Raw genomic sequence first — 10,532 nt, 5'->3', positions numbered from 1 at the left:
CTGATGTACTGGAGCCCAATCTCCTCTCTCCTTCCCTCTGCCTTGAAACCTCTCTGGTCTGGAACTTTCAGAGCTACAATTCCGGCTCTGACCACTAGGGGCATCTATCTACATTGAGGACATTTTTTTTTTTTAAAGGAAAATACATGATTTGTTTTCTTTTACTGTCATTACAGTGACCCACAAAACTCTGATTGCTATTTCGTTTATAGTTTTCAGGTCTGTTCTTTGTTGTTTGGTTTTTGGATTTTTTTTGTTTTTTGGTATTATCTCTCTGAGGTGGGCTGAGGTTAATTCCAGCCATTTGACTATTTTCAGAAAATTCTGTTACTTTGTACTAACTTAAGACAATCTCCCACACTAGAGCAATAACTTAGTAAATCTATGCATGGAGAAGTCATCTTCCATTGCATGGAGCTCAATTCCAGTCTCTGTTTCTCCAGGTAGCATCTGAATGACCCTAGATAAGCTCCAGCACCTCAGTAAGCCTCAGCAACTTTGGAAAGTTGGTGATTCTGATATCAGAGTCCCCTTGTGAGGAATTCATGAAAGAATAGAGGCAATGTAGCAAGTACAGAGCCTGGCCTACAGCTGGCACACAGAGTTCTCTGGGTTTGCCGAATGAAGGAACACAATGTAGTGTAGCTGATCCAGAGTCTGGCATACAGAGCTCCCTGTGTTTGTAACCAGAAGTACCAAGGTCCCCTAAGCCTCCTGATTCCAGATGGCCTCCTCTGCAAGGGTGGTACAGTTGGAAAGAGTTCCCTGGGTGTTAGGCTGGTAGCAAACTCAGGGGGCAGTAATTACAGGAAGTTAAGTCTCCTCTGGCCCCCAGGGCTCTCCTCCTCTATGCCCTTGGGGAAGGGACTTCCTGTTAGGATGCCATCTTGTTTGTGTGGCTCTGACAAAGTGGTTTGGGGCTTGCACTCTCCTTCTTCGGCAGCCCTTCCTGATATTCTCCAAACCTCCAGCTCCAGACCCACAGATTCTCTTCACGAGCGGCCTGTGAGGAGGGCGGTGACAGATCACTGCCTTCAGGCCACCCCATGGGTGAGTTGGTCAGCATGAGACCTTGTCCTCAGGTCCCCACAGGGCAGGAGGGGTTCTGGGTTCCCTCCCTAACCCCAACCCACAGGACCCCCAACAAGCTGACCCTCCTTTAGAGGAGGCATGCAGAGGGCTCAGGCTCACTATTTCCCACTCTCTTGAGGAAATGGGCCAAGTGGGCTCTGACACACCCATCCTGATTCCATGTGGAAAACCTCCCCTCTTATGGAAATGGCCACGGCTGAGGTGAATTATTTCCCCTGGCTAAGGAAAAGGCACAAGTCATGTGATCTTCTCAGGTCTAGGGTTTGGAGAGTAGGGAGGGTCACCTAGGTGGGGCGTGGGATTGTGTAAACTAATATTCCTTGGATTTATACGAGGTGGGGGAGGGGCAGAAAACCCACCATTACCACTGAATATTACATTAACTAGTCAGGGTAAATTGTATTAGTCCATAGAAGCTTACTGAGGCTTGCTTTGTTGCCCAGCATATGAGCTATTCTGGAACGTTCGATGAGTAGTTGTTATGTGCATTGTTCTATGTCAATTAAATACATTTGTTAACTTAAGTAACATTTTGAATCCTTCTCCGTCTAGCTGAGTTTTTGTCTGCCATTTTGTGCATCACCCAGTGAGCTGTGTTAAAATTTCCCACTGTGACTGTGAATTTGTCCATGCTCTATTTCTGTTAGATTTTGCTTTGCATATTTTGGCTCTATTTTAGGACATGTATACAAGTTTAGAATTTTATATTAATATCTCCTTATTGCATTGAACCTGTTATCACAAAGAAATCTCCTTCTTTCTCTAGTGATGCTTTTTTCTTTAAAGTGTACCTTTTCTTTTACTAATAGGGTTATACCAGCTTTCTGTAGGTTACTGTGGAAAAGGTATACATTTTGCCATTTTTTTAATTTTCAAATTTTCTAGATGATTAAAATTTGCATGTGTCTCTTTTCAGGAGCATTTGATGGAAGGTTTCTTGTCCAGTCTGATAATAGCTGTCTTTCTATTTGGAATATTAATCTGAAATTTTTAATGTAAAAGTAGATGTAATTTGGTTTATATATACTATCTTACTGTATATTTATTTTTGCCTCTTCTAAGTTCTTTTTCCTTTCCTTTCCTTTGAAATGATTAACATTTTATAACTATTAAATTGTTACCTCATGTGGCTAGATAAACATTCTTTTGCCATTCTTGTAGTGTTTACCCTTCAGATTACAGCGTACATTTTTGCCGTTTCAGTCTAATGTTAGTTAATTAGTTCTTTAAAACTCCTCAGACAATTAGGGGACCTTGAGACACTTTGATTCCATATACCCTCCAAATTTATTGTTATGCATTTTCATTCTCTATATATTTAAATCCCCAGAAGAAATTACTATCATTGTGTTATATAGTCAACACTCATTTAAATTTGCCTACATATTCACAAATGTCATTAGTCTTTCTTTCCTGTATCTATGTGCCTCCACCTGGGAGGATATTTCTTCTGCCCAAAGAAGAGCCTGTAACATTTCTTTTAGTTTGAGTCTTCTGGTCACATATTTTCCAAGTTTTTGTTACACGATGATGAAATGAATGCATATTTTAGGACTGTTTTTCCTTAAAGCATACTTTTTCTCCTATTACAATAATACTGTTACACTGAGTTGATATCTTGTTACTTTTGGAAACTTCTCAACCAAGATCTCTTCAAATACCACTTCTCCGCTGTTCCCTCCCCTTCTTTCCGGGACTCACATTAACCATGTGTGAGGTATGTTCACTGCATCACCTTTAATTATCTCCCCCTCGCTTTTGGTATTCTCCATGTTATGTCTCTCCAGGCTCCATTGTGGATCTTTTCATCGGACTTATCTTTCATATCTCTAATTCTTCCGTCAGGCAGGGAGGTCACCTTTGACCCTTGAACCATCACACCAGGGTAGATTTCAGGGTAGGTTTTATTGTGCTCCTAGAGCCGAGCAGAGAAGAGAGAGTTAGAGATGAAAAGCCACTTGTCCCAGGTCACATAACCTGAACCAAGCAGAGCAGGGACTAACATCACAGACTAAACCCTGGGTCCAGACCCTTTCCTCTGTGCTTGTTTTCTTCTTGGCTGTGAATGCTCCCCACCTCTCGTTTCCTGAGAAGCAGAAACACAGTGAAGTCTCTCAGCCTTTTTTTTTTTCTTCCTAACTATGATAATTTCCTATTTAGATGATAAAGTTGGTGATATTTCTTCATTAGCCGGATATTTACCCAGGAATTTTTCTGGTACTGAGACCATTGATGTGATACTCTCAATTTCAGGGTACAATAAGCAAGTTACCTCCTTACAAAGAAGAGCAAGACGCTGGCGTATTTACCAAAGGAGGTATAACAATTGGTCTGAACAAGTCAGGTCTGGTATTCATCCTTCATCCCAGCAACAACAAGATGGAGATCAAGCAACAAGTGATGTTCACAAGGATACTGGAGTAAGATAGTAAGTGACGAGGCAGCATGGCTGACAAGTATCAACCAGTGAAAAACAAAACCTTGTAGTTAAATATGTCATTCTTCTCTCTAACCTGGAAGAGTGAGGAATGATGGGATCAGGTTAATGGTTGAGCAATCTTTATTGTAGCTCTGCTATCATTGGGGAAAATGTAGAGAAGACTTCCCAAGGCTATACGGACCACTTTCTTCTCTCCACTTCCCCACAGTGCTCCCTATGCCATTCCATCCTGTCATCGGAGAGGCAATTTTCAGAAACAAGACGAAACCCATGTTAACAAGGAGACAGAGCAAAAGCCTCCAGAGAGACGAATGGAGAGAAACAGGCAGGATGAGACCTTGGGGAGCTGGTTCAAGACCACAGTGAGTGTGCTGGCTAAATGGACCTGACATGTAGAAGAAGATGACAGAGGGAGTCATGTTGGGCGCGTGTAGAGATGCTGGGAACTTTTCTCTCGTGGCAGTGGAGTTGGTAATCTGTCTTGTTATTACTAGGAGTTAACTTCCTAGATCATGTGAGGGCAGGTTCAGAGAAGCAACATAAAGGGAGCAGACTGACTGCAGGGAGCATGGGAGAGGCTGTCTAAAAGCAAAGGAGGAAACTACTGCCAAGGAGATGGAGCAACTTCACACCAGAAGACGCAGTTTGGCTCAAGCTGAGTGTGGGAGGAGGTTGAGTCTCTGGGGTCCTTGTCAGAGGGGCAGGCCAGGTCTGCCTTAGGTAGGATCTCTTAGAACTTTATAAAAGTAAGTACATGTGAAAGACATGAAGTCGATTATTTCAGGAAAAGTATTTAAGTGGAAAGAAAGGGTATTTAGGAAGTCCACGTCTGGTGTAAAAGTTAGCGATAACAGATATTGTCCTACCTTAAGAAATTACCTAAAGCCTGAAAAAAGGTCCTAAAGCAAGACACAGCTGGGTCTTATCTTAACCTTGGATTCCATTGTATCAGTTTTCTTTCCCCAATTATTTCTTTGGCTCCTAGATTCCCTTCGGTATTCAATATGATGAGAAGTGGCTGCTGAATTTGATTCAGAAGCAATGCAGTGTCCCCTTCACCCCAGTCGAAGTAAGAGAGGACATGGAGGCCCATGAGAGGAAACGGGGAAGATGGCAGGCCCAGATGAGAAAAGCCTCTGGTCTCATATTATGCTTCTCTTGTCACTCTCCCTACAGTTTCACTATGAGAAAATGCAGGCCCAGTTCTTCGTTGAGAATGCCAACATTGCCTTCGCACTGAAGAATGTCAACGGCAAGATTTACAACGAGGCTAATGAAAGGGTGTGTGTCAAGGGCATGAGCAGGGCTAGCAGGGGGCAAGAGGGCAGGACAGGGGCATGATCTTGCTTGATCCCAGGGCTCAGATTTCCTGGAGCTTACCCAGCCCCTCTTGCGTTCTCAACAGATATCTATCTTTGTTGATCCCTGTGATGCACCCCACTCTGTGCTGAAGGAGCTGAGGTCAGAAAAGGTGGAGCAGATAAAGGTAATGCAGACTCAACACAACCTGTGCACTCACAGCCAGACCCACCTATTGCCCCCGATCACCACCTCAGACTCAGAGCCCTGGACCCCATCCCTAACTCTGCAGCTGCCCGTGAAGGAACGACACGATGCCTCCCAGCAATCTCTTGACATCCAGAGGCTCTGCTCTGACCCTGGTATGGCTACAGCAGTAATTGTAGAGCAGGTGAGGGCAGAGGGGTCTAGCTGGGAAGGATACTCAGGAAAGGTACCTCGGGGAGGGGTTGGTGCTGGAGCTGTACCAGCCAGGAGCCTCTCAGCCTCTGTTTCCCTCCTCCTGGCTTCCTGGAGACTTGATGACCCGTGATACTGGAATGCCGCGAAACCCTAGAAATGGCATGGCCGCCTCCCTGCAGATCCATCCAGGGAATATGCCCAAGGTGAGGACCTTAGACCCAATGTTGGGGCTGGTGGTGATGGTGGGAGAGATTAGGTAGAAGAGGCAGATTGGTCTCAGGTATCCCCTGCTGGGGTCCTCACTCTAACTCTTTCCTCATCATAGCTTTTGCCCTTGGAGCTGAGCAATAAGAAACCCTACCAGCTGCATGGCCTGTCCAACTCTATGCCGAATGCTTCCAACACCAAGAACTTGAACCTCTCCAACACTGAGGTGAGGTGTGGTACCCAGATCCATCTTTGAAGGGAAGGTGGGAAAGCTCATGTGATGGTGACAGAGGAAGGGAAATGGATTTGTAGGAAAAGGAAGGGACTGGGGTGCACGGCCATCTTGGCTCTGTTTCTCTGGCCCATGTGGTTCCTCCTCATGATCACAGGTGAAGTCTGCAGGGGAGATGGACAAGGGTGAGCGGCTGGAGCCAGAAGGGATGTGTGCAGACAGAAACCCCCTGTGCACCAGCTTCCCTGATAAGTCAACCAACATAAGGTCAGATGTATCCTCTGTTACCCACTGGGAGCCTGAGCTACTCCCAAAAGTGGCCGTTTGCAAGGGGCAGCTGACATGGACCTCAGGGAGGACTACAGGCCCTATGCTCTCCTCTCTGCATCACAAAGTTGACAAAGTTTCAACCAACATCCAATGGGCCCCCAGCCCAATATCTGCATATTTTACATTCTTATCTGCTGTGTCTGAGCCATTCTGGGGCAGGTGAAGAGCTGCAAAAGGGGCGCCGTTTGCCCTTTCTTCTCTCTTCTTCCCTTACCCCCACCACGGGAGAGCTTCTTTCCCTTCCCTTTGTTTTCTCTCTCTCCCTTGCCTCTAGGCCCGAATGTCTCTGTCATCTCTCCCCTCGTACCTTCACTCCTTTTCTGTCTTCATCCCCCTTCATCTCCCTCCCTGCCTCCTGAGCCCCACCTCACTCGCCTCCCTGCCCCAGCATCCTGGGCCATCCATGGGGGGAGTCCAGGTCTTGGTCCAGGTCTTCGCAGAGTGCTGGACCCCCAGTGAGGTAGCAGAGCCTCGGGCACACACCCCATTCCCTCTTCTCTCCACATCCTTCAGTGGGGCCCTGGAGGAAGGAAGGGAGGGGAAGGAAGCCCTGCAGCATGGGTTTGAAATGCTGGTCCTTGTGGCACTGGAGAAGGGAGTCCGGGCAGTCTGTGGGGGAGCTACCCAGGGGAAGGAGAGGAAGGGAGGGAGAGAGGCGGGGAGGGAGGTAGGGCATGCTCTCCCTCTGTGTCAGTCGATGGGGGACGTGTTCAGGGCCCTGGAAGGCTGGGACACTGGGGTGTGGGTGTACTTGCTCCCATGAGGAGGAGGGTCACCACCATAGTTTCACTGGCTTTTCTGTTTTGTCTTGATTTTGGCAGCTCCATCCTGGAATTGTTCCCCAAGTTACTAACCTTGGTAAGTGTATACCTTGTTCACTGACTCCTCTAACTGGCACTGACAGCACCCACAAACTACTCTGAACCGCATTGGGTCTTGCCCCAGTTACAGTTTTGAAACTGACCCTTAAAAGTCCTGGGCGGAGGGGGATGGTACAGCCCCTGTGGGAACCTGACAAAGGCTCTGGATCTTCTTCAACCACGTTCTTCACAGGCTTTGGGGAACCCACGGTGATGACCCAAACTGTAGTCCTGCCCATGGAATTTCCAGGGCCCTTTCACCCCTGACCTCTGACCCTCACCCTCTCTTGGGCCCATCCTTTTCCCTGATCATCCGGTACCACCTCCTGGTCTGCACTGCTGACTTCCTCTTCTCTTCCCCAGGGCGGCCAGGAGACATCCCCACTGGCTAAGTGTGGTATTGAAGCCTGCAAGCGCTTACCAACCTGCAAGGTGAGGATGGACGATCAAGTCGGGTTGTAAGTGGTGCATGAGAAGGGGGTGTCAGCCCTGGTCCTGAGGACTGTTTTGATTCCAGGGCAGCTACTTTGGATCTGATGAGCTGAAGAGCCTAGTCCTGCAATTCCTGCAGCAGTAAGTACCTCTGGGAAGCTGAGCAAGGGGGGGAGGGAGAGGACAGGTGAGGCCACCTAAGCACAGGTCTGCTCAGGGGAGTTTCCAAGTCTCATGTGAGGTCCAGACCACAGAGATAGACTGTCCTCAATGCTCTCCCTCAGGTACTACTTGATCCATGACTATGGAGACCGACAGGGTCTCGTGGGTGCTTATCACGAGCAGGCCTGCTTCTCCCTGACCATTCCCTTCCACCCCGAGGACCCAGCCCCGTGAGTATCACAGCACAGGCTCTGCTCCTGGGCCGTGTGGCTCCCCAGGAGACACAGGCCAGCTCCTGCAGACACCCACCACCCACTGTTGCTCTTTGTCTCCTAGAAGCAGCTTGTGCGAGTACTTCAAGGACAGCCGGAATATGAAGAAGCTCACGGACCCCCGTGAGTGGGTGATGGGAAGACTGGGTGGGAAAGGGCGGTGAAGGGGTCAATCATAGGGCCCAGGGCGTGGCAGCCCCTGACCTTCGCTCGCTTCCCCTCCCCTCACAGACCTGCGGGTCCAGCTGCTGAAGCACACAAAACATGACATTGTGCACACACTCTGTGTGTTGCCCAAGACTCAGCATGACTTCAACTCCTTCGTGGTGGACACGTGGTCCCAGACGGTGAGCTCCTGCTTCCTCCCTCGGGGGGGCCCAGGAAGCCGCAGGTGGGTAGGAGGTGCAGGTGGTGACTGGGCGCCTGGGCTCTTCCCTTTCAGGAAACGATGCTCTGCTTCTCTGTCAGCGGGGTGTTCAAGGAAGGTGAGTGTGTGTAGACCCCATCCCCAGTTGCCCCACTGCTGCCTCCCCCTGGCCAGGCTCAATCCCAGAACCACCCAGCTTCCCTGACCCCTTCCCTTCCCTTCCGTTCCCTTCCCTTTCCTTCCCCTTCTCTTCCCTTCCCTTCCCTTTCTTTCCCCTTCTTTTCCCTTCCTTCCCTCCCCTCCCCTCCTACCCTGCCCTCCTCCCTTCCCCTCCCCTCCCTCCCCTGCCCTCCGCTCCACCTCCCTTCCCCTCCCCTCCCCTCCCCTTCCCCACTGTGTTCTCCAGCGCTCAGGCTTCCCACAGACAATCCAGGTCTGAGCTGTGTCCATGCCTGTCTGCCCTGCACACCCTGGGCGTTGGGGACACAGGCTGCGGAGTTTGGTGGCTCTCATCCCAGATACTCACTCTGAGAACTTGGGCCGTTACTTAACCTCTCAGTTTCCTCATTTGCAAAATGGGGTAGTAGTATCCACCTCTTGGGCGGCTGTGAAAAACGCATCCCGTGAACCTGTGTAGTGGTTGTCAGGGGCCCTGTCACTGGGCGCAGACTGCTCCTATAGTTGCCCTCCCGATTCCCGACACCCTGGCCCCCGTGAACAACTGCCCTCTCAGCATGAGTGTCCAGTCACAGCCTGACTGGGGACCGCCGTGTGAGCGTGTACAGCACGTGTGGCTCTAAGGGGTACTGTTGTTTGTTTGCTGTTGAAGTGGAAGGAAGTTCTCAGGGCTGTGTGCGTGCCTTCACCCGGACCTTCATCGCTACCCCTGCCAGGTACTCCAGGTGAGAGCCCTGTTGTGGGCGGGAATGCCCATCCCCGCCTGGGCTCAGGGGCTTGGGAATGTGGTGGCGCAGACCTTAGGTTTACTCGGTATTGTGGAAAGCCAGCGGGAAGATCCCAGGAGCAGTCTAGCCTAGTGGTTAAGAAGAGCATGGGCTCTGGAGTCGGCCTATGCCTTCTCTCCTTGACCCAACACTCACTCACTGTGTGACCTTGGTCAAGTCACATGACCTCTCTGTGACTCAGTGTCTTCTTCCGAGAATGGGGATCAGAGCGTCCACCCCTTGGGCTGTGGTAAAGGGTAAATGCAAAATTGCCCGTGGGTTGGGGATAAACCTATAAATCGAGTGAAGGTGGTAGACAGTCTCTCCAAAGGTGGGCTCTGTGGGGAGGGCCAGGTCAAGGAACCTGGGAGACAGACACAGGAGGGGCGTGGAAGGAATCTGGTTGCTGAGTGCCAGTGGGAGCAGAGTCAATATTGGGGGTGTGGGTGTCCATCCAGCAGTTGTCTGAGGGCCCATTTTTCCTTCAGTCTGTGCATCGTGAATGACGAGCTGTTTGTGAGGGACGTCAGCCCCAGTGAGACCCAGAGTGTGTTCTCCATCCCAGTGCCTACGCCCACCTCCAGCTCCATGCACACCCTCTCCCAGGAGCAGCAGGACATCATGCAGGCATCTTCCACCCGACCTGAGGTGAACCGCTGGTGTAATCAGAAGTGAGTGCTGGGTTTGCGTGGGCATAGGAGGGAGCTGGGAGGAGTAGAGGGGTGATTAATGGGAACTTGAAGCTAATTATTTTACATCTATTTTTTTCTTACAAACGTTTAGTTGTGAGAAATTCCCTAATTTCATACTAATACATTTCCATGTATTATAAAATACAGGTTTCCTATGTTATATACTGTTTTGAAATTTCTTTTGTTTATCATTAGCACCAGCATAGCTTCCTCTCAGTATATGTGAAGCTACCTTATTCTTTCCAAGATCAATATATTAAACAGTTGAATTCCAGGAAGCCATAAGCTATTATTGATAGGCATTTATCTTTTCACTACATCTTCAGCATTACATGCAGTGGCGTCTGCTCATTCTGGTACATACATGTTGGTAAACTTGAAGGCTTGTTCCTGAGGCATAGATTTAGCAGTGATGTGTGGTCACAGTGTCTGCAGTTTGGTCCTAAGAGAGGTCATCTATCCTCCCTCACTACAGGTGCTTTCAGTACAATGACTAGACTATTACAGAACTAAAAAATTCTTTACTCATCAAAAAGTGAATTCTGATAATCCAGAGATAAGAAGAAATAGACCTCTAGGCTTTCAGGAAGGTGAAGGTGGACAGAAGTCAGGTGCCCTGGGGTTGAAACTAATGGCTGCTGGCTTTGCTGACATCCCAATTCTTTCTCTTTACTTTCTTCAGTCCAAGGGCAAAATTCAAGATGAGACCTTCATCCACTGACCTGGGATCTTGAGAACAAAACTCTGCAAATGAGCCTTTAGATGTCATTTTCATCCTCCTCATATTTGTTACCTCTCTTC

General features: G+C 48.9%; 1 protein-coding gene across 1 annotated transcript; it reads left to right on the top strand.

Moving 5' to 3' along the window:
- Nucleotides 1-480: 480 nt before the first annotated feature.
- LOC309621503 (nuclear RNA export factor 3-like) lies at nt 481-9,714 on the top strand (the record flags this gene model as incomplete). The annotated part of the gene is made up of 18 exons (XM_082408940.1): nt 481-3,520; nt 3,741-3,894; nt 4,518-4,601; nt 4,709-4,813; nt 4,938-5,018; nt 5,124-5,193; nt 5,348-5,436; nt 5,559-5,666; nt 5,830-6,161; nt 6,824-6,860; nt 7,226-7,294; nt 7,380-7,435; nt 7,579-7,686; nt 7,793-7,851; nt 7,960-8,075; nt 8,171-8,213; nt 8,925-8,997; nt 9,528-9,714. The coding sequence occupies exons 1-18, from the start codon at nt 3,234-3,236 to the stop codon at nt 9,712-9,714; spliced, it is 2,058 nt and encodes a 685-aa protein (XP_082265066.1). The 5' UTR covers nt 481-3,233.
- Nucleotides 9,715-10,532: the final 818 nt, after the last annotated feature.

This window comes from Balaenoptera borealis (genome assembly GCF_965194805.1).
Source record: "Balaenoptera borealis genome assembly, contig: HAP1_SCAFFOLD_550, whole genome shotgun sequence".
Classification (NCBI taxonomy): Eukaryota; Metazoa; Chordata; class Mammalia; order Artiodactyla; family Balaenopteridae; genus Balaenoptera; species Balaenoptera borealis.
This window is presented reverse-complemented; position numbering and strand designations above follow the sequence as displayed.